Source organism: Amphiprion ocellaris, chromosome 2, assembly GCF_022539595.1.
Source record: "Amphiprion ocellaris isolate individual 3 ecotype Okinawa chromosome 2, ASM2253959v1, whole genome shotgun sequence".
NCBI classification, from domain to species: Eukaryota; Metazoa; Chordata; class Actinopteri; family Pomacentridae; genus Amphiprion; species Amphiprion ocellaris.
The window spans coordinates 20,104,759-20,128,085 of record NC_072767.1 but is presented as its reverse complement, the minus strand read 5'-3'; the positions used below and the strand labels follow the sequence as shown (position 1 = coordinate 20,128,085).

Sequence of the window (23,327 nt, the reverse complement as noted above, 5' to 3'; positions counted from 1 at the left end):
ACGAAAAGTAGCGAGCAAAGAAACACCAGAAGGAGTGGCTGTTCTGCATGAATTTAACAGGAATGTGTGAAGGAAACGCAACTACACATTTTGACATCTTTCACTTCTTATAAACTGCTCCCTAAATATGAGTCTAAGAAAATACCAGAAGATATAAACCAGTCCTGATAGACATCTCAGTAGCAGAGAGAGCAGGACAAGCTGCTGCACACTCAAAGCCTACAAGACCAAGAGCTTTTTCCAGGGGTGAAGTGCCTTTATTGTCAACAGTGCGTCCTGCTGAAAACCGTGCTGAGGCAGTTCCACCCAACATGATTTATAGCCTTCCTGAGTGTTATTAAAAGGCTAAATGCAACTCTAGACAGATTTCCCAGAGTTGCTGCCCTGCACAGGACCTTTTATGTCCAGAGGTGAATGTCCCACGTTCAGAAACATTTGCACAGTTTATGTAGAAGGAAAACATTGTCGTCATTTTATTTTTATGCATGTGTCACAGATTATTACTTAGCTAAAGGGGCTGCGGCTGATAGACGGAGCGAGCAGCTTGAAAATATGCTGCACGTATGTGACGTTTACATTAAAAGCAGCTGATTTTTCTCTACTGATTTCCATGTTGCAAAAACTGGGTTCAGCACCAGTTTAAGCCAGCTGGTACAGCTACACTCATGCTGGGAATAAAATACGAGGCCATGCCAAACTTCATGTGGGTCTTTCTGCTTGAAAAAAGCCTCCCGAGGAGACAGTTGAGAAGTGATGCAATACTTAGATGAAAAACATCTCACAATCTGTTCCACATAATTCCATCCTTGCTTTGATTAGCACCTAGAAGGCTGATAGTGATGCCTAAACGCTTTTTGGCGAAGAGAAAGAAGAATCTAAAGGCTGGAAAAAAAAGTTGGAAAACTCTGGTTTTACAGCAATCATGAACACAAACCATTATCCAGTGTCCTGTCGTGACCTGATCGCTTACTTTAATCATATTTATGGAGACACGCAAATGTAGAAAAACTACTTCATTAGGTTTAAAAGGTTTTCTGGGAGCACATGTAGTTCCCTAAAATACATAAACCACTCATGTTTTCCTTGGTAATTTATGCATCATTTGCCATGTCTGCCATGTAAACAACATTCCCCTGCTGTGGCCAGGGGAAACCCTGATTGTTTCTGGAAATGCTGGCATTTGCACTACGGTGGCAGAGCAGTGACCTCTGACCTCTGAGTGGAAGCTCGCAGACTGACCAGCAAACCAGACAGCAGCAAATAAAGACAGACAAGCCTGCTTTTTAGCTCCTTTGTCGCGTTTGCTCAGTTGCTTCAGCCGCTCATCACAGGCCGCTAGACTGTCCTCTTCACAACTGATGAGCCACTGTTGTTCCTCTCTGACTGTTCCCGTTACAGCGGGCCAGAGTGGAGACAAGACTCCCAGTGTCATCATCTGCAAACACTATCCTGGAACCGCTACATAAGCAGCGAATATGGGGCCAGGCTTGTGGACACGATGAGGTTCAAAAAAAGGCATCTTAATGAGGTGTCATTTTCTTGTCCACAATGATTCATTTAACAGTAAAGCTCCATATAGAGAAAGTCTGTATCAAAATCATTACACACAGCAGCTGCAAATCATCTCTGGGAGACAGAGATTGGAGCTATTCATCAGCAGTTTTATAGTTTCCACCAGTGGGAGGGAGTGCAAGGCGAATCAGTTTTGCTTCAGGAATAACAGTGTTCGCATTAGAAATGTAATTTTCTGGGTAGATTTTACCTCTGAACTGTGCAACTAACACGGAAAAAGATGCAGACATTTCCACTTGACTATTTCTAACTATGAAGTAGCCGCATAAGCATCGGCTTGGCTCTCCTTCACTCCATATTCAACCATTAAACTCAACATTTGAAGAAGTCATAGCCGGCTCATCCAGTTAAGTAACGTGGATTAACATTCCTGCCTGTCTCAGAGCAAAAAAGAGAGGCCCAAAGATACAGAGAAGACAGAGAAAGAGATGTGAAAAGGAGGTCTGCAGCAGAAAGCTTTACGCTCACTGCAGCACATGCAGTACACCTCTGCTGTAAATAACAGCCAAAAGCATTTAAGGAGGACAGAGATAATCCAAACAGACCCTGAAAAAACTTCCGGAGATAATTCATCACCACCCATTTGGCCAGGGGGAGGATTGTTTTATGGTTACTATACACTCAGAAAAAAAAATGAAAATGCTTTCCACGAGCTGCTTCATAAACAAATCAGAAATAATTCAAACTGTGCTCAATCATACTTGAATTAGTCAACCAAAACGCAGTTACGCATACCATCAGGCCAACGCTTCTGGAAGATGTGAATACCACACACATAGACAAGGGAGTGGAAACACAAAATAAACTCTCTAGTCTAAACAAATGATATCTTTGTTTTCTACAAATGCAATTAATAGAGCTTTCCTTGAGGTCACATCCATTCATTCTCATCTTCTTGTCTTAAGCCTCCACCCTACTGGAATCGATCAGATCTAAATGTTAAATGCACTTAATTGTTTGCCTTTTAAATAAACCTTTACAGGCTGCGTCCCTTATCTTTAAATGGATCTACATTTTTGAAGGGGTCTCTGGGGGCCACAATGGATATCCAGCTGATCAGTTAAGAGCCAGCCTATTGTCTGCCAACGGAGTCAAGTATTTCCCCGTGCCGAGGCTTCACACTGACAATAGGACGATAATCTAAAAACTAAAGATCATTTGCATGAGAGGAGACGCTGAATGGAGGCTCGGTGCTACGAATGGAACAACAGTTTGAGCAAATTTAGCCGAGAGATGATGTCAGGAGTAAAAACAAACATAACACGCTGCTACTCAGTTCAAACATGATGATGGAAACTGTTTAAAAAGTCAAACAAAGCTGCCACTGCGCACATCGAGGACACGCTGCGAGTCCACAGCGATTTTACACCAAGGCTGTGACACATTACGTAATTCAATTCACGCATATAGATATGAACCACAAGAGAGTGAAGCCAGCAGAGGAGCAAAGAGGAACCACGGGAAGGGTTTCAGTGAGGAGGGAGAAGGTTTGGAGACTCACCAGACGCGCTCAGGTCCAGGACGCTTTGGAGCAGCAGAGCGACCCAGAGAGCGCAGGCTGGACATCTCCAGAGACGCTGCTGGTCCGCCGCTGCCCGAGTTGGATACATTCCTCCGGCTCTGTGTTCAGAAAAACCTCTGCCCGCTTTTCACATCCACTACACACTAGATTGAATTCAGAGCCCCTCCAAAAAAAAAACAACCTGCAAATGTTTGATAAATTTGCGCGCTGTTTTCCGGAGCGCACCAAAAACTCTGTCAGTTAAACAAAAAATGTGTTGAAGAAAGCGTCTCTCCTCGCCTTCTGTCTCTTTCCTCCTCGCCAGAGCCCAGCTCACTTTGGCCCCTCTCTGTCTCTCTCCAACTGAGCGCAATCCTTCCAAACTAACTTCACTGGAGACTTGTGCTCAACAGCAGCCACATGGCTCTGATTAGCCCAGTGTCGCCACCGTGTGTTCACTGCAGGAACAGGCTGAACCTCAATGAGTGGTCAGGATTCTAACTTGTTTTGCAATTTGTGTTTACAATCCGGCTAAATTTGTTTTGACAAACTTAAAGAGCACACCTTGTGACAGTTTGGGGCCATATAAAAAGTTTGTTTGTTTAAAGTTCTGGAGCAACTAATACATGATTCTTGTACTGAGATTGTGTCAGTTGCTGGTTTAAAGGTCAATATAAATTTACAAAATCATTCTTTAAGCCACATTTCAGTTTTATCTACTGATCAACAGACCTAATTTCAGAGCAAACATGTTAACCTATCACAGGAGGGGAAATGTAGGTGTATTCTACTTAAGAATCAGAAATACTTTATTGGTCCCTGAGAGGAATTACTTCAGAAGCTAGATGGCTTTTGTAGGGGTGGCCGGGCTAAGACCTGTGTCACAATTTCTCTTTTTTTTCAGCAAAATAATTTAAACCAAATAGTCTTTTTTCAGTCACTCACTCATTTCATTTACCTTTACCCTCCAGAGCTTCATGTTAAAGTACATGAACATTCATAAACAGTATAATAAACTAATTTATGCAACCACGAATTCATTAAAAATCTGGAACAATTGCTTAAGAAGTGTTTTTTAATTGTTTTTAAAGCTCATGAGATCATTTCAAGTCAAAATAAATATGATAAGTGCATATAAAACTCTTATGGCAAAAGTGCCCTTGTTCTTCTCAGGGTGCCAACCTTGTTGAGACATCACACCTTGTCCACCCATTTATTCTGCATTTTCTTGCTTTTGGCTAAAAGTTCTGGGTCAGTCTGCAATGCTTAGCAGTTATTCAAAGTAGGATTCATTCCACAGTCTTTTGGAGTTTGTTCAAAAGCTTTAACTAAATCAACAGCAAAACCTAAATCATACACACTTTAAGTAACAAAAACATGTACAAACATATGGATGGATGGATGGATGGATGGATGGATGGATGGATGGGTGGATGGATGGATGGCTACAAAACCAGTGTAAACAGCTTCAGGTTGGTTAGATCTACTTGGTCGTATGTGATTGAATGGGGAGTGGTTGTGTTGTTAAAATGCATCTGTGTGGGAACACTGGTCATAGAAAAAATGGTTCTGCAAAACAGTTGTGCAAGGAAAACGGTAGTTGCTGCATGTAACTCCTCATCTTTTATTACATGTGTAGTCTTCTAATGGGCTTCACCGTTGGCTGTGTTGGATGGCCAGACTTTCGCCTGTGGTGTAAGTGGCCTCCCCTTGGCTCCACCCCTGGACTACTCACTGTGATGTCTTAGCGGAACATTTAAAGGAACTGAGCCATCGTTAATTCCTACTGTGCTTCCTTGCCTCATAATCAAAACGTCTGCTGCCATTAAGGTCTGTGCATAACGACAATTAACCAACTTAGAATTAACATTACTCAAAGACAAAAATCACTGTAAAATTTAGGGGAATGGTGTAAGTGCATATGTAGAAATAAGTTTTGAAAAATACTATGAGTCTCACCACAAGTTTTTTTCCTTTTAACATCAGTGGTGGAAAACATATTCGGATCCTTTACTCAAGTCAAAATACCAACACAGCAAAGGAAAAATAGCCCTTTACAAGTCAAAATACTGCATGACAAACCCTACTCAAGTAAAAGTACTTAAGTATTAGCAGTAAAAAGTAGTTCGAGACTTACAGTAAAAATATGGGCTCAGTCCCTCTGACTGATATATTATTATACATGGCATCATTAATAGTGACTATTAATAGTGAAGCATCAGTGTGTCAGCAGCTTGTTACTGCTGTAGCTGCTGCAGGTTTGAATTACTGTATATCCAGTTTTACATACGGAGACAGCAGATAAATCCGAGGGCTCGTCACATGATTGACTGGGGAGGAAGGCAAAAAAAACAAAGTTCTAATTCACAGATCAGCATTTTTTTTTCTTCAGTCTTTGATTTTCTGTGAGATATTGGATCATTCAAACATTTGTTGAAAAGAAACCACATGAGAAGTGAAATCACTGTTTGGTGGAGCTGTCAGCAACTCATAGACATCAGAAGTGTAACCCCGACTACACACTGCTTTGAGTGATACGTCAGAAAACTAACATTTTGCAAAAAAAAAATGCTTTAATCTTCAGCAATGTGTTGTATTTAAAACACTTGTTTCACTAAGTGTTTATAAGTGCTTACAAGGATTTGACACTGAAGCAAAATTATAGAATATATGTTTAAATAGCTCACTTATAACCAAAAATAAGTTACAGAACCTAAAGAAAGCTTCTCAGTCCTTGCTGGCTGAGGGGCACTAAGCAGCCATTTTCTTCAGAGGGTCTCTAGTACATATGATTTACAAGGTCCAGTGTTTACAAGAAGGAAAGGAAAATATTCTCTAATAAAAAAAAAAAAAAAAATTCACAAAAAAACCTACCACTAATAAATCGAAGGAGTGTGAATAGTGAATTCAGCATGGCTTTACGTATGTACTTTAGAGCACTCAGGATATTTCCGAGAACATTCCTATATAAGCTCAGTGTTTCTGCAGTAGCTGCATGTGTGAGTATCCCCTACACAGTTTATTACAGAAAAACTGCACTGTTTTTACTGTACATTTGATGTGGTGTCAAAAGCACACATTTTTATTGGACTAAAATAAAGAAAAGAGTAACATGAATAAATGAAAAGTGAGCAGAGTTGAAATGATTCTTCTGGATAATCCGATAAAGACCCATCTGGTACTGCATGGGATAGGTTTTTATATTAACTAGATGAATCACCTGCAGTATTACAACCATATCCAAATGTTTAACTCAAAGACAGGGAGTGATGAAAAGAGGAAAGAGGAACTGGAAAGAGAAAAGACAAAGGTCTCTTGTGCCTGGAACAATCACGCCTGCAGACATGTTAAACAGCTACACACACCTTACCGCAATTATTAATTCCAGAGCTTTACAGTATTGTTACTTCTCCTCTGTAACTCTACACCTTGTTTCATTTTCCCTCCACTCACTTCTGGATTTTGACACGTACTTTGTCTCTGCATGTGTGTCTGCGCACACGGAGCACTCTGAAAGACTAATACCAACATTTTTGGGGGGTTGCTGGAAAAGAATGGTAACAATTTAGCATCTCCGGTTCTCCCATATTGTGACCTACCTCCGCTCATTAGAGAGAAACATCATCCTCTCTGGAGTATGTTTTGATTTAACTGTTACAGAGTGAAGGGATAGCACGCATGAATAATGCTCCAAAGTGAATTATTTTCAATAGAAGACCCAGGAGAGGGTGAAGTGGGTTGCTCACAAGCGTCAGAACTTCACCTCTGATATTCCTGCTCTTTGTCAGGTCCAGGAGGCCAAGACATGGTCCATGCAAACCTCATGGCGTCCTTTTCCCTTCCTTTTCTCCTTAAACACTAAATGCCATCCCTGGAGAGATGCTGCTAACCAGAGTTTAGAGATAACACAGCCTCAGCTTCCTGTGAACCTTGAGATAGCATGAGGGTGTGCACATTTTTGGTGACTGGTCTTCCACGTTGAGTTCCTGTAACACTGCAGACTGTATGTCAGCACATCTTTGCAGTGTCCCTGGTCCACCATTACTTTAGAGGCTGGAGAAATTAGGAATATGGTGATGATGAGGGTTGATGGATACAAAAAACAGCAGACTGTTATAGCTGCTAAAAGCACTGATCAAAACCAGGTCTGTGGTCAATTCAACATGTAAATAGAGACTGCAGTTCATTTGCTAATGATGAGTGACCATTCAGTCTCACTTTAACACACTGAGCATAACAAGTCGTTCTTGCTAGAGGTCATGAAAAAGTAGAATTTTAAGGATGTAATTCATTATCTTTAATTGTAAGTGAAATTTGCCCAACGTTGCAATATGTAGTCTTACCTCAAACTTCTTAAAACTCCAGTGAGCAACATTTTGATTTTAACAACAAAGGTCCAAGAGACTCTTTGCAGTGATGCCATAGTGTTGTTGTTTTTTGTTGTTGTTGTTGTTGTTGTTGTTCTTTAAAGATCAGTTTCTGGAAGCAGTTCTTTAAAGAACACTAAAAGCTGCCTCAAAGAACCATAAAAACAGTTCCTTTAAGTACCATAAACAGTGCTTTAATGAATGTTAGCAAAAATTGATTTTTTCAGGAACCATTTTTAGAGAGTTTTTTTGTGCATTCACTTTGTTCTGAAGGGTAATTTTTCAAAAATAAAAGGTTGTTAAGGCATTTATCTACCAAATTATTCAGTGCAGGTTGAAAAACCAACAGAACAGATGAGTTGAGATTTCTTTTTACTTCTTTTCATTACAGGCGAGCAAGGTATTAAAAATGTTTGTTTCTGAGACAAAAAGTAACACAAGCATAAAACCAGTCACTGTGAGGGATGACATAGACCCCTAAAAACCTTAAAATTACTTGTGGATTCAAACTAATGTTAAGAAACACTGAATGCTTTTGACATAGACACACTAGCTGTAAGAAGTTTTATGTATGCATCGTAAATGTTAGAATTTGCAGTAGTTTCAGGTGTTCTGTTGTGATGTATTTAATATTTTACGTTCCTAGTCAGACAGAATTTCATATTTCAAGATGCCAGCTTGGGAATCAGTGATAGGGAACTTTGATATGCAGTTCTCACTGTTTTCTTATGATTTATCAATTAACTGAGAAAATAATTTGCAGATTAACTGACAATGAAAACAGCAAATTGTAGTTTTTATTTCATGCTATTATCTACCACCAAATGACTCAAAAAAGTCCTTTGAAGAATTACACACATAAAGAATCATACCCTAGATAAAGAGATTTTTTTTTCAAATGGTGATGGAGCTTTGAAGAACTGGAAACCCTTCTGAAGAACCTTTTTTTCTGAGGGTACCTCTGGTGACTCTGAGCTTTTTGGGGACCACAGAAAGAAAGTGTGTGTTTGTAGTGCCCAGATGTGTGTGCATGTGCTCGATTTCACATAGCATTTCAATTAACACAACAAAGGGCTTTTGTGCTCCAGTGATATCACATGGAGAGCAAATTCAAACAGAATAACTCTAAATAACTGTCAAACCAGGAGAAATTGGGCATGACTGATTACAGTGTGGAGGAACGTGTGAGGTGATGTACATCATATGTACACTGCATTTCCCTCTGAAGCACCCTTTTAGATTTTCAGTTCAAGCAGCCAGATGAATTTTACCAAAGCTGTGTTTAGGTGGTTTTCTCCGTAATAAGGAGCCTCTGCAGAGTGGAAGGGGATTCAGAGGGGGAAGACCTCACCGCTGGGCCGATCAAGTAGTGAGATTATTTCTGACATTGGTCTATTTTTCCTCCTTGATGTCTATTGACTTCATTTTGGCTAAAGTAGGATAAGATTATTAAAATTGCAACCATGCATGGTGAAAGTCATCTAACTTTCATGTTGCAGTGGATTAGGGTTCTAAAGGTCTCTTTGAAGAGCAGATCCCTGAGGCTTTCTGCTGTGGCCACAGCACATGGACAGGGAGGCTCTTTGTTGCAAAGTTGGCAATAATGTCTCAGTCAATAAAGGAGAATGAAAGGATGAGGGTCATGATAGCCTTTTAAAAAATATCTACTACATCTTCTCTGTGTTTTGTTTCTCCTAAACTTTCTGTCTTTATCCTAATGACACTAATAATTTGTGCTTTTATCTGATTTTCTTTTGAAAATGTGTTAGCACTTTGCACATTCTTCAATCAGCAGATAATTCAGTGCAGTTTCTGTCACAGTTAGACATCCCTAAATGGCTGACAGACCACATCAGCCTCACTGCATCTTCTGTATCCCCCCCCTCACCCACTCCTGTCCTGCCCAACCGCCATCTCAGCCAAAACCAGAGAGCACCTTGGTGTTGAACATAGTACAGTCAGAGCTAATACACAACAAATGCAGGACTGAACCTATCCAAGCTGATCTCCCTGTATTAAAAGAAAAGGGTAACAGGGAACACATACAATTAGGGAACAAACACTGGGAACCTCAAAAACTTTCAATTCTCTACAATTTATTTTAAAAAATCCCCAGAAACTCAAGAAAATGGGCACTGGTGCCAAGGCAACTTTGTACTGCCCAGTTCTTCTTTGCAGGGTCTGAAGTTATGTGAAGTTTCAGTCAGCAGAACAATCATGGCTTCCCTAACCCTAACACTGAATACATGTAACATAATACATTACTCGGTTTGACTACATTTTCCTTCTTTGGTTTGTACTTTCAGTGCAGAGCATATGGGGTGGGGATAAATCATGTGGCTTTTTTTGTTGGACAAATCAGGCTAAAAGGGGAAAACACACATTGTACTTTTATCTGCCTACAGCAAAGAATCAGTTTAAACATGTTTATTTGTGGTGCAGTGTAAAGCCTGCAACATCCACATTTTCTTTCATCTTAAATTCAAGAAATGGTCCGGATAGCCTCTCCCTCAAACAAACACTCCTCAGGACAATGGCCCATTTAAGTGGGGTGTCTCCAAGAGTATTTGTGTTCTTATTGCCTGAAAGCCAGACGAAGACACAATTCAGTCTCCATTCCACACTGCTCGCTTCAGCTGTGCGGTCAAAAATGTTCCAACTCATCTCGTCCTGTTGCTGAGCAGCTTTTATGGCCTCACACATCATCCTGTACACTTCGGCTCCATAAGGGGAAAACTGAGAGTGTAAAGACGGTGATGACTCATGCTGTTCCTCTGCATCTATTAGTGCCAGGTTTTTGGGGATTGTCAGAGACTTTGTTAGCCTCACTCACCCCTGTCGAAGCTCGCTCACTTCTAGCAGACATGCAAGAGGTGATATCATGCTTTGACAAGACAAATTAGTTTAGGTTCCTCACTTACTTTGCTTTTGGCTTAGCATCTATCAGGTTGCCTTGCAGCTCGAAGATCCTCCATTTGCGTCCCGGCCTGGGCCTAGGATCTTTCTGCACTGGAGTTTGCATGTTCTCCCTCCGTGCATGTGAGGGTTTTCTCTGGGTTTTCCGGCTTCCTGCATAGTCCAAAAACATGCTGAGGTTTGCTGATGTTTCTAAGTAGTCCATAGGTGTGAATGTGAGTGTGATTGTTTGTCTCTGTGTATAGTCCTGCAATAGACTGTCGACCTGTCCAGGGCGTCCCCTGCCTTCGCCCTAAGTCAGCTGGGATAGACTGCAGCCCCTCACGACCCTAATGAGGATTAAGCAGTGTGTAGATAATGGATGGATGGCTCTATCAGGATTACAAATAGTACACAAAAGTCGCTCAATAGGACATCAAATGGAGCTTTTCGTGAGAAGACAAAAAACTGGGACCATAGGTTTTAAGAATATACAGTCTCGTTTGAAGTGGACAAAATGAATCACAGGCATGTCTGGCATATATTGTGCCAGGATACAAATAATTATCAGTCACAAAAATAAAACCATCTGCCTAACATTGTGTAGGTCCACTTTCTGCTTCTCCACCAGTGAATTGGCAGCAGATCCTTTGATTCTTGAGGGTTATGGGTTGGATCCTTCATGAATCAGAATTGTTCCAGTGCATTCCTTGAAAACTTGCTCAGTTTGGGATATGGAGAGTTTGGAAGTCAAGTCAATGCCTTGGGCTCTTGAACGTGTTTCTCATGCCATTCCTAAGTGGTTTTTGCAGTCTGGTGAAGTGTGTTGTCTTGCTAGAGAGGGCTGCCGCCACCAGGGAATACTCTTGTCTTGGGTCACTGAGCTTGGTCTGTAACAATGCTTAAGTGAGTGGTGCATGTCAAAGTATCTACATGAATGTCCCATGTCAGGACCCAAGGTTTCCCAACAGAACATTGCATTATAACAAAATGATCAATGTTATTTACTCCATCTGTCAGAAGTTAGAATGTGGTGGCTGGTTGCTGTAGAAAGTATAGACTTTTCATTGGAACTATGGAGGTGTTAGTGTTAGGCAGAGGCTGGTTTGTTGTCAACTAATAAGTAAGGCACATTACTGTCCTAGAATTAGAGAAGATATGAGAGACGGCAATTTCAAATCCCTTACATTTCCAAATGCATCTTTGCATAGCCAGACTATGGTCTGACCAGCAGAGCTGAGTTGAGTGGACCACCATCACTTTCATCTTGAACTGGAAAGCCGACTGGTCTGTTAGAATGGTGGCGGGAATGAGGAGAAATAAGACTTCTGGCAAATGCAAAATTGTCTTATTTACAAGTCAGGTTTTCTCAGCTGGCTATCTATCCTCCGGTAAGTTCAGAATCACTTTGGTTTTGTTCAAACTTCAGGCTTGGGGATCAGCCAAGGCTTTATTTTTTTAACTTGACTTTGCTGTTGTGTGTGGTTACTATGGCAACTTGACCACCTTTAAAATTGGCTGCATCTTTGTTTTGAGATAAAACAATGAAAACATCTACCTATTATTGTGTAGGTCCATCACACAAAACAGCTCTGACTCAGCAGGACATGGACCTCCTTAGGTATCCTGTGGTGTTGAGCACTGAAACATTGGCAGCAGATTCTTTGGGACTCCTTGGGTATGCACTGGGGCTTCCATAGGTATAGCTTATTTTACAACACATCCCATAGATGCTCAACTGGACTGCATTCTGGGGAGTTTTAAGGCTGAATCAATGCCTTTGACTCCTTGTTGTGTTTCTTGAGCCATTCCTAAGTAGTTTTACAGTGTGGCAGGGCACATTGCCCTGTTGGGGGAGGCTGTTGCTCTCTGGGACTGCTGTTGCCATGAGGGAGATGTGCTTAGTAAACAACACTGTTTAAGTGGGTCAAATGTGTCATAGTAAGGTAACGTTCACATGAATGCCAGGACCCAAATTTTCCCACCAAAACAATGCATTGTATTGATATGATGAATGTTATACACTTTACCTGTCAGTGGGTTTAATGTTGTGGCTAATTCAAGTTTCAAGTGGGTCCTATTGAAAATAAGCTCCATGTGGAAAAACCGCATCATTTATAACTCTTATTGTTTTAGTAGATACTACAATTAAATTTGTGTTTTATCAAATTACCACATGGCAAACTTGCAGGAACAATGGACGCAGGCCACAGAATGGGAGCAGAGCAAGAGTCCAGTAACTCATGTTGCACTATTATTTCAACCATATAATTCTATTAACATTTGACACTGTCCTCATGACCATCCCGTGATAAAACTACCAAAACAAATGACGGTCACTAAGGTACTTGAGTGACAATGTTAAATGGTAATTTAATAATTAGTTTTGTGACAACCAGACTGCGATATAGTCAGTTATTTTTCAAAAAGACTCTTTTTCCCTAACTCATAATACTTTATCACTTGGGCATGAGCAGAGGAAAAGTCACACACAGGCAGAACCACAAGAACCAGAGGAGCAAAACCTCATTGCTTTCCTTAGTCCTTATTTGAGGACTTTGAGAATGATGTCTTTGTGTGCTGCGTTGCCCTCCTCTTGCATGAGAGCAATGAACAGGCCACTCTAAAAACACACGGCTCCACGCCAGCCCCAGAGAAAGCCATTTGGACATCTAATAGCTGTGGACCAGGCCAGCTTAATGTAAGCCGTATTGTGATTACCTGATGTAATGACAGCCAATCCAAATACAGCCTGTAAGCCATTAGGAGCCAAACAAGAGGAACGCATTATGCATTGCACTATGTCAGACTGACAGGGTCTGAACAATGCAGCGTGAAAAAATTTCCACCCTATTATTGTGACTCCTTAGGGAAGTGAGAGGAACTGTTCAGGGCAGAATGTACCTTTGAAGGCTTGCAATTGGCTTTCAAAGCCATATCTGCAATCTGAATGTAAACACCGATTATAGATTGGAAACATTTATTCAGATGTAGCTCTTAGAAGTTAACAATGCTATGTGAAATGTGCGTCTCAAAGCTCGTGTCAGGAAAATAGCAGGAAATGCAAATTAGCAGTAATAGTCAGCTGTAACATAATGTCATCATACATCAAACTCTTTAGATATGTGCAAGAAAATACAACTGGATTGGCCTATTAGTTCCAGCTGAGGAACTTCAACTGTTTGGTAAGTATTTAGACGAGATTAATGCAAACAGGTAGAGCTGATGGTCTTGGTTAGAATGAATGATACAAGCATGCATGACAGAAATTGGTGTAAAATGTGCCATCTGTGATTGAGGCCAATTTTCCCTTTCATGTTCAGAGAGACACTCGGAGTATTTCCCTGGGCTGTTTTGTGCGTGGGTGCACCTGATTTTCCACCCTTATTCCAATTAACTAAATTGTTCCCATTTTACATCCAAATATGTGACGTGGTAGAAAAACATTGACACCAGTCCAGTACCCATAGTCTGAAATTCTAAAGCTGCTCTAAACATCTTTCACTAATTCCCCTTGTAAAAAAACTACACTACGTACGAAAATGTATGTTTCAGCTCATCTGTTTTTCCTTTTGATACAGCGTGAAGGATCCTCCGACCTCCTGACACTTTGTAACTCCAATTGTTAATCAGGATTACAGTGGCTATCTCATTACAGAAGACTTGTGAGGGAAAGAGAGAATTCATCAGTTTTACTTGTCTGCTTGCTACAGGAATGTCTTTGGAGAGGCATTGACTTTTTTCATAGCACTTTATCCTCCTGGAGCCTCTACCTACAATTTGGCTCCCTCGCTGCTGGACAGGATCTCTGCATTTATCTAGAATAATTTCCCAACTGAACAAAAGCTATCATTAATACCACCACCACCACACACACTCTTGCATCAGGTTTCTCCTGTGAATGCTCAGTTTTCTTAATCCTGGTTTGTTCAGGCAATTATTGCTGCTCCCAACACCAGCTGGTTTCTTAAAGGAAATGTAGAGCATCCATTTATACTTGTGCGTACATGACAGACATATGTTTATGAATAAAAAGCATTTATCATGTACCCAGAAAATTAAAGAAAAACACTTAAAACATGACCACAATCATTTATGTAAGGTTCTTTTATTAATGGTGGAAGTGTTAGTTCTCAAGAATTTCACTGTGGTTGAAGTTGAGAGGCTGTTTTGGTGGTTTTAGAGCAAAGAGGGAGGGAAAGGCACCAGGTCAGTAATGGGGAAAGAGGAGGGAAAGGGGTGAGGTTGCCCCAAATTGCTGATTTATGACGAGTTTGGCAGTTTCTCCATTTAACGATAGAGCAGGGAGACAGCTGGACAATAACATAGTTGAACGTGGTTCCAGAAATTACATGAGGCACACTCAATTTAAGTTTTAAGTCCACTTTTGAGTCGTTAAAGTTTGTTTTCCTTAAATCACAGTGCAAGCATGTGCTACTGAACATGTGACACGAACTGTGCTCCAAAATCACATACTTATTTTTTCAATACAAAATACACACAGATGCATGCAGTACGCATACCATTGGGACATACTACTCAAAATCATAATATTGCACCTTAAGCATTGATCACCTTGCTCATATATCCATCAAAATCTATAGTACAAAATCTGGTAGTGCACTCTCAGCAGCTCCAGCTTGTTTACACACCTATATGTACTGATGTATGTGACATATTTTCCACTGTTCAGAGGATTGTGGGTCAGAATAGCTAGAAAATTATGCTGAATGAATACTGCAAAATGCAACCACATGTAGTAAGACATCCTGGTATTTTTTGTATGTTACACTTAGCATACTGTGCATTGAGACATACTAAATCTTTTGTCTGATATACTACATGGTATGGTAGTTTGGATATTGGAACACACTCAGTGTCTTTATGTCATGCAAGCTACTTGAAAGGTGTCAAGCTAAATTATTAATCACACTTGCAGATTTTCCCAGTATTTCAAGAACAAAGACAACAACATGTCAGCACAATGTACAGCAGTCTGGCACTACAAGATGGCAGTGGATAACTGTCAGCAAAATCACTAGCTCCTCATGTATTTTCTTGTATTCAACCTGCATGTTGAGTTTCAGTCCTTCACCCTGCTCTGTTTTTAAGAGGGCCAGGAACCGAAGCCAAAGCAGCATTCAGGGGCAGCTTCACCCCCGAGAGAGCGGAGGTATCCCGTTGCTGAGTGTGAGTGGAGGCAGTGTGGTGGAGGAATCATGTGATCACAGTAGGGCCGGTGCGTCCAGTGCTCTCGTGGAGCTGAGAGACTTTGAGGGCAATGTCTACCAGGGGCGCCAGCATCACCTGAACAATGACACACCACAAAGAACAAGAGAACTTCTGACTTTTTGTGCCATTTACACAAATCTTGCAATACATGTAGTTTCTCATGCAAGTAGTAAAAGTGACAAGCTAATATAGAGAATTTCAGTGTTTTCTGAAAACCGGCGTAATTAAACAAGCTTAGCTTAGCATAAAGAGTGAAAACGGTGAAAGTCAAACAACACCCCTAAAAAAAGTCACTGATTACGAAGTTACATCTCATTTGGTTAATGTGCATGAATAACAAAGTAAGCAGTTTCAATCTATGTTTCGTGCTTATGCTAAGTTATGACAACCATGAATATCACCTGCTTTGGAAGAGCATCCTTTTTCTTAGTATTTTATGTTAATTTTTGCTTGGTTTTACGACTTTTTTCTTGAAAATATCTTTATTGTCACCCATCTTAAAACATGTTAAGCTTTTTGGTCAACTTTGACATTTTTAAAACTGCTTTATATTGTGTAGTCAAGTCAAACAGAGTAGAGTAAATCTGCAACTGTAGGTCCGAATCACTCTAGATTTCAGGATCAGGAAAATTGCTCATCTAAATGATGCAGTCTTTTGGAAGATGTTGACCATGCATTTGCCTTTCACTGGGGGCTAATCTGTGTTTCAGATGTATGAGCAAAAAGATGAACTATTATGGTAAAACCAGAGATCAGCTAGAATAAAATCAACTTCTTAAAACTGTCATCTAAGACTACAAGAATATATACCTTATTATGGTCATATTTTGCATAGCACCATGTGATGAATCAGGAATAAACAGAACAGATTCATAAAACAAGTGCTTTAGGTTTTAAAAAAAAAAAAAAAAAAAAAAAGCGGTTTTTATGAAGTGCTTTTTTTTTCTACTCTACATCTGTTCATATGAAGAAGTAACCCTCTGGGTGCATAAATCAAACCTACCCAAAGTCAGCCAACTGAACCATTAACCCAGTGGCCATTTATCTGTCGAGTTAAGATTTTGAAGCAATATGTTTCTGCTTATCTGTTCATTCATAGCGTCCAAGCACTGAAGAGGATAAAGGGCTTGAGAGGAACTTTTATTCACTTTTTTCTCTCTTGTCTTGGTTTCTTGTACTACATCACCTCCCTGTCCACACCAGTCAAAACGACTTTATGAAGTGTCTAGTTGGAGCTCACACTCTTTATTTTCCCCTTGTGCTAAGTTTCCCTCTCTTCATACTGCTCTTGATAAGCTGCCATAACTCACGACTTGGCCAAACATCTCCATCATCTCCTGTGTTGAATAAAATCTCTGGAACTTGTTTTTTTTTTTTTTTTTTTTTTTTTGGGGGGGGGGGGGGGGGGGCGGGGGGGCCTCTACCCCATGCAAGCTGGCCATCCTGCATATTACGGGTCATTCCAGCCAGAGTAACTTTGGCACCCATGTAAGCAAACCTTTGACAGCTGTAACTAAGGTGGGTGATGGTATGACAAACTGTATTAATCCCATATATTAGTCCCATGGATGTTTATTTTCCTGTCTGGTGACTTCATTGTCTCATCTTTTTCTCACTGGATCAAGCCAGCTGGAATTACTCGTCACTGTCCTGACCTGTGGATCCTGGTAAATTTTCTGGGGGTCCTTCTCATAGCTGTCAATGTAGAGCCTGATGGTTGCTCCTGCGCTGCCTGTACCGCTGAGACGGAAAATTATCCTAGATCCGTCAGAAAAAATGATCCGGAGGCCCTGAGAGAGCGAGAGACAAACAGAGAAAGACAGACGACATGATGATAAATGAAATTGTACAGCAAGAGGAAAAAAACACGTGGACGTATAACATATGAGGTACAATAACTCACACAGTTGCATGCTGATAGTTTGGGATATGACTTCATAAGGTATTCAGCCAAAATTTGAATTGTGTCGTTACTGTTAATATATCATTTTAAAACAGTGTGGGATCACATCAACATATTAAGGTTTGCTTGTAAGGAGGAAATTCTTTGAGTGCTTAATTGGAGACAGACTCAGTACGACTTGCAGTGAAAATGGACAGATCAAACACCATTTGAATTCAGTGTGAGCACATAAGATTGTTGAGTGATATGGTCTAAGCAATGGACTACATCTGATGATAAAAAGAAAACTGAGAGATCACAGAAGAAACTTTGTCTCTCAGGCTTCTTACCTGGTTTTTGGATACACTTCCATCAACAGGGTCTGTGTAGGCGAAGTTGTCAGCAATTGCCACTTCATAGGTCTTATCTCCTGAAGAGAACTTCTTTCCTACAAAGGAAGGGTCGAACATTGCGGTCTCCAGATCCTTGATCATCTTGTTGGCAGCGTCCGAGTCAACCTCCTCATAGTCATACCTGAATGTAAAGTTGGACAAAGTCGATGTAAAAATATAATCTGTAACTGGCTTTAGACAGCTGTTGGTTTTTGGTGATAGCATTATTGATTTAACTGTCATTCGAAAAAACAGTAGTGAAGAGTCTGAATATGTAAATTGCTTTAAGTGCTGCACTTCTGGTAGTTGCCACTGGACGGTGCCACAGTACCATTTGAGCACCCTACATTCCTGCATCTACCCAGGAGGTGTTTCTTAAAATGTTTCCACCAAGTCAAGTACTGGGACCAACAATGATCAACATAGCTTTCTTACCACTGGCAACCTGAAAAATTTCTCTATTAAGACTTTGCTAACATTACATGAACTGTTCTACAGAAATCGTTTCTGACCTGGTGAAAAAGTTCCTGCCAAACTTCTGCCAATGATCCTTCATGATCTCCTCCACGCTCTGCTTCCTAGTGGCTAAGATAGACAACCATGCCAGCACTGCCCACAAGCCGTCCTTCTCACGGATATGATCCGAGCCTGGTTGGTTAGCAAGAGAGGGGAGAAGTGATGAGTGACTGCCTTCTCTTACTGCAGCCTGAGTGACATAAATCTGATGACATGCTCTCACCAGTGCCAAAGCTCTCCTCTCCACATAGTGAGAGTTTTCCAGCGTCCATCAGATTCCCAAAGAACTTCCAACCAGTCGGAGTCTCATACAGCTGCATCTGCAGAGCTTTAGCCACACTGAAACACATAATAATCCACATAAGAAACAATTGATCTGTGACTAGTGGGTGCAGTGTTTCAATTGACCCAAGAAGGAAAACTTCATATTAGCTGTATTGTGTAATTTTTACTTGTCCAAGGCTCCACTGGTGGGCATACTGCGAGCCAGTCCTTTGACACCAGTCTTCTGGAAGTAAGGGATGCTGGTAATGTTAGCAGCAATGACAGCCACAGAGTCGGAGGGGTTCACAAAGAAACCATGTTTACCCAGCACCATGTTGCGGTCCTGAAAAGGTGATTAAAATTTTTTTTTTTTAAAAAGTGAAAAAACTTACAAAATCTCTACAGACACTGATTTACATTTGATTTGTTTTTCTGTAGGATTCCAAATTTATAAGAAAAACTTCTATGTAAAAATATTTCTTGCATCTCATTACTAGCTCCAAAGGCAGCAGAAGTATGACAAATCGTGTAAGTATGTCTTAATGACATGGTATTTTAAAAACAATGATTTTATCAATATTGTCATACATTTAATTTACTCCTTTCACGAAACATGAGATAAGTGTCAGAGCTACAGAAAACCTGCTAACTAAAAACATTCACTATCCTCATTGCATGCTGGGCCAAAGTCAAAATGAGATCAATTCTGTCTCACCCTGGGAACCAGTCCCAGTATTTTGATTACTGGCTCTGGCCTATTAGAGAGAAAACTCTAAATTAAATAGTTAACAGACCAGAGTTTATTAAATTAAATTTATTTTATGTGAGCTGACATCATCGATTCAAATCTAGCTTACAGACTTCACAACTCCACTCTCACCTCTTCCCCAATAAGCTGTCCGATTTAATAGCCGTAAAAATCATCCTCTTAGAAAAGTTACACCACTTACACCATCACCATCAAAGGCGGCTCCGAAGTCATATTCTCCACCTTTCATGGTGTTGACCAGGTCGGCAGCATAGGTCAAGTTGGGGTCTGGGTGGTGACCACCAAAGTCCTCCTGAGGGACGCAGTTGACTGCTGAGTTGGCAGGAGAACCCAGTTCTTCACACACTATCTTCTTCACATAGGGACCAACCACTAGAGGGAGGGCAAGTTCCATTAGAGTGGCAATACATGTTGCCAGGGACACTTGTGAAAACACTACTTACCTTTGTTACACTATGATGTGCTAAAAAACAGTGTTTTTTTTTTTATTTGTGTCTTCTGTTGCCAATTTATACTAACTCAAAATCCTTATTTCCAGTGTTTGAACTTTCGGTCCAAATATGGTCTTCGCACCATATTACTCTGTCACAAGGTTTAAAGTTGGGACATGCTGTTCCATACCTCCATGCATAGCATCCAGTCGGACATTAATGTGATTAGCCCCGGAGAGAAGCTCCTTCAGTGCAGCAAAGTCAAAGATTCCCCTTAACATCTCAGCATAGGCCTCAACGGAGTCCACAATCTCCACTGGGATAAATAGAGAGCACAGTTAACATGGTGGTAGATGTCAAGACAAAGCGTTTGAGTACAAAATTAACTTTCATGACACACTGGTCATAATAGTTTAAATATTTCCCAAGACAGCAATCAGATTCTTTTATTATCCAATCTAATCAGTTCATATTTAAAAGCAGCACAGAAACTTCTTGTTACCAAGTCCAAGTTGGACACTACATTTTATGTGGCCAATATTAATATTTAACCCTTAATTCATGAATTCTGCTCTCCTTGCTGCGTACCTGTGAAGGGCTTGAAGGTGTCCACTTCGAAGGTCTGCTTGCCGATCTTGGACAGATCCACTTTGAGCTCTGGGCAGATGTGATACTCCTGCAGGCCTTTGCTGATCTCGAATATTTTGTTTGTAATGCCCTCTGGAGCAGGTCCTGGGAAAAAAACAGTGGGTGTTTAGGAGTTCTGTGCAAGCAGATACACTGAATCAAACACTTTATCAGACACAGAAGACATCCCCAATAGTTTAACAGTGGTTTCTGAAAAGGCTCTGTGCACATTTCTGATCACTGCTTGGACTACATTGATCAGAGGAGCCTTGTCCTCTCACCTCCACTAGAAATGTTGTACTTGATGCCAAAATCTCCATTGGGGCCACCTGGGTTGTGGCTGGCTGTGAGGATGATTCCACCCACTGCCTTTAACTTGCGGATCACACAGGAGACTGCTGGGGTGGACATGATGCCATTCTGACCAATCACCAGATGATTAATCTGCAACAAGGACCACATGTGCACATGTACAGATTAATGCATTCGAGCATAAATTAGTTAATTTAGTCAATTAGCTATCGTTTGTCATTGAGTGTATTATTAGATTTTTTTTCTTAACCAATTCCCGATAAAATAAATGAATTTAAAAATGTACTGCTCTGGCGGTAGTCACTATTTTGTAGATTTGAGCAACATTCCACTCATAGCACTGAATGATTGGTTACACATCAACAGGAAGGGTTATTATTATTGAAGAATAAATGTTTGAAAGCTATGTTTTCAACAAATACTTTAAAAAGACATAAAAATACATTTTAACAAGGTTACATTTTTACTGCAAATGTATATCTGCTCCTAATATCGGTTATCGGACTTCTTGATTAATAATAATCACATCAGTATCAGCCATGGTAAACCATATCAGTCCAACCCTTCTAAGAATCAATAACATGTAGATCAGAATGCAAGCTGTGATTGAACCATTGACAAGATGCCATAGTTACCTTTTGACATAATTTCATTATCAACATACTGCACAATAAAAGCAGACACACCCCAATCAAATGTTATGCTACAAAGAAAACAACAATTTCTATCTACCTAGTACATTTATGAAGTGCTTCACGGTTGCTGCAGAAGAAGTTATACAGAAACAGCATGTGTACCTCGATTCCTTTTTTTAGTTTTGAAATCGTCCTACTGGTGCAATGGTTTACTTTGTGTAAACATGTGAACAGCAGTGCCTCTGTCTCCATGACTTGGTCAATGACACCATTTCTCCACTAAACCATTTCCTAACATAGACCAAAAATTGCACCTTAAATCAGACATCTTTGTGCAACGGAAACATACTGGCATCACAGAGGAGTTTAGCAATGGTGCTTTGCAGCAGCTAAAACAGTCAGAATAACCATCCCAAGAGAGACACAGCAACCAGTATGCCCTGTCAAAATGCGATGAGGCTGTTTTACGCTTGCAATTGTCAGTGTTATTTACAAGAGAGTACTGGTTGCTTAAATGACTGGAATTCCAAAAAAAAGGGCAAATGTACAGGATGTCCTACTCATGCATTCTGCACTTGTGCAGTTCCCATCATTGTGCAGACATATGCAGGCCAACGTGACCAGCTGCACGTTGCTCGTCACGCCCCCTGCTCGCCTAAAAGCGTTTGAGCAGCATCACAGTGGAGGCAGCCAGTGACATTCAGCCCAGCTCATTATGAAACAACACAACGATACAATTAATGCGTCCCTTTGTAACATTAAAGCCATTTTTTGTCATTAATAGCACTGTGAAATACTGAAACCTGAGATTGTTTGTGAAAGCCATAAAATAATTATTCATCAGGCTTCTGCAATAAAGCCAAGGCGTCGTGTCTGTGTGTAAATGTCAAAGGTAATCGCTGGATATGCCAGTGGCCTCCTTCGTGCACTTTAACCAAAAGATCACTGCGGTCATGCAGGCCATCGGAGACAGAGCAGGAAAACCCAGACGGGTGTTGATGGCATCTGTCAGGGCTTCACTGACTGTTCTGGACCTTCAAGTAGTTTTCCATGAATACAATCTTAATGTAACCCAGGCCAAATCAAAGTACATGTTCAGGCAAGAATGCCATGTTTGTTCCAACAATGTGTTTTGACAGGAATGAGGGAAGCTTGAATAGTCATGTAGAGTCAGTTAGCTAACATTAACTTAAAGTCATTTCACTTGTAGCTTCGCATCACTAGCATTAACCTGTAACGTTTAGAGCCAGAATAAAAACTTTAACAAGGATAACCACATTTCAGAATGAGAGCATTAGCTTGTTAAGGATAGGTGTTGTTAGTCTATATTCTGAATGCTTTCGTTAAAAATGGTACAGTTAGCATTAAGCTAGTTAAGTCCCTCGACTTCTCTTGGTAGCTAATGTAAGTCGCTAACCTACAAACTATCATACACAACACAGCAACGTAGTTACTGAGGAGTGAAGTTGACAAAGTTGACAGCTAGCTTGACCTGAACTAGCTAGCTGAATGCTACAGAGCAGCGGACTGTCGGAGTGTTTCTCAGCTGCGCACACAGGGTGGGAGGAAGGGAAAGGTGCACAATATTTCTTTCTCCTACTGACCCCGTTGGCAGCAGCGATCTGAACGATGAGCTGAATGGCGTCTTTCATGAAGAACCTGCCGTCTCCTCCCACCACCAGAGTGGCCGCCTGGCGCTCGGCGGGCTCGATGACAGAGATAATGCTCTGGATGAAGTTCTCCGCATAGTGCTGGTTCTGCTGGAACACCGTCACCCTCTTCCTCAGACCGCTCGTCCCGGGCTTCTGGTCCGTGTACGGCTTGGTCTTCACTGCTGTGATTTTCACCATTTTTGACCCCCACTGTGCACCTCTGGTCACCCCGTGTGATCCGCAGTCTGGTCCGATGAGGCGACTGCAGCGGCGGAGCAGC

The 23,327-nt window shown here is 40.9% G+C and overlaps 2 protein-coding genes across 2 annotated transcripts in view; both read right to left on the bottom strand.

The window, feature by feature from the left end:
* ror1 (receptor tyrosine kinase-like orphan receptor 1) overlaps nucleotides 1–3,440 on the bottom strand; it is a 147,544-nt gene extending 144,104 nt beyond the window's left edge. The window contains exon 1 of the mRNA XM_023280538.3: nucleotides 3,074–3,440. Coding sequence (XP_023136306.2) covers nucleotides 3,074–3,182 — 109 coding nt within the window. The 5' untranslated portion in view covers nucleotides 3,183–3,440. The remainder of the gene's footprint in view (nucleotides 1–3,073) is intronic.
* Nucleotides 3,441–14,427: 10,987 nt separating this feature from the next.
* Nucleotides 14,428–23,327, bottom strand: pgm1 (phosphoglucomutase 1). The gene is made up of 11 exons (XM_023280535.3): nucleotides 23,000–23,327; nucleotides 20,730–20,892; nucleotides 20,410–20,553; nucleotides 20,012–20,137; nucleotides 19,572–19,762; nucleotides 18,810–18,964; nucleotides 18,581–18,696; nucleotides 18,354–18,489; nucleotides 17,800–17,983; nucleotides 17,223–17,357; nucleotides 14,428–15,642 (listed from the first exon to the last, which is right to left on the bottom strand). Exons 1-11 carry the CDS (start codon nucleotides 23,243–23,245, stop codon nucleotides 15,553–15,555), a joined length of 1,686 nt encoding a protein of 561 aa, XP_023136303.1. The 5' UTR covers nucleotides 23,246–23,327; the 3' UTR covers nucleotides 14,428–15,552.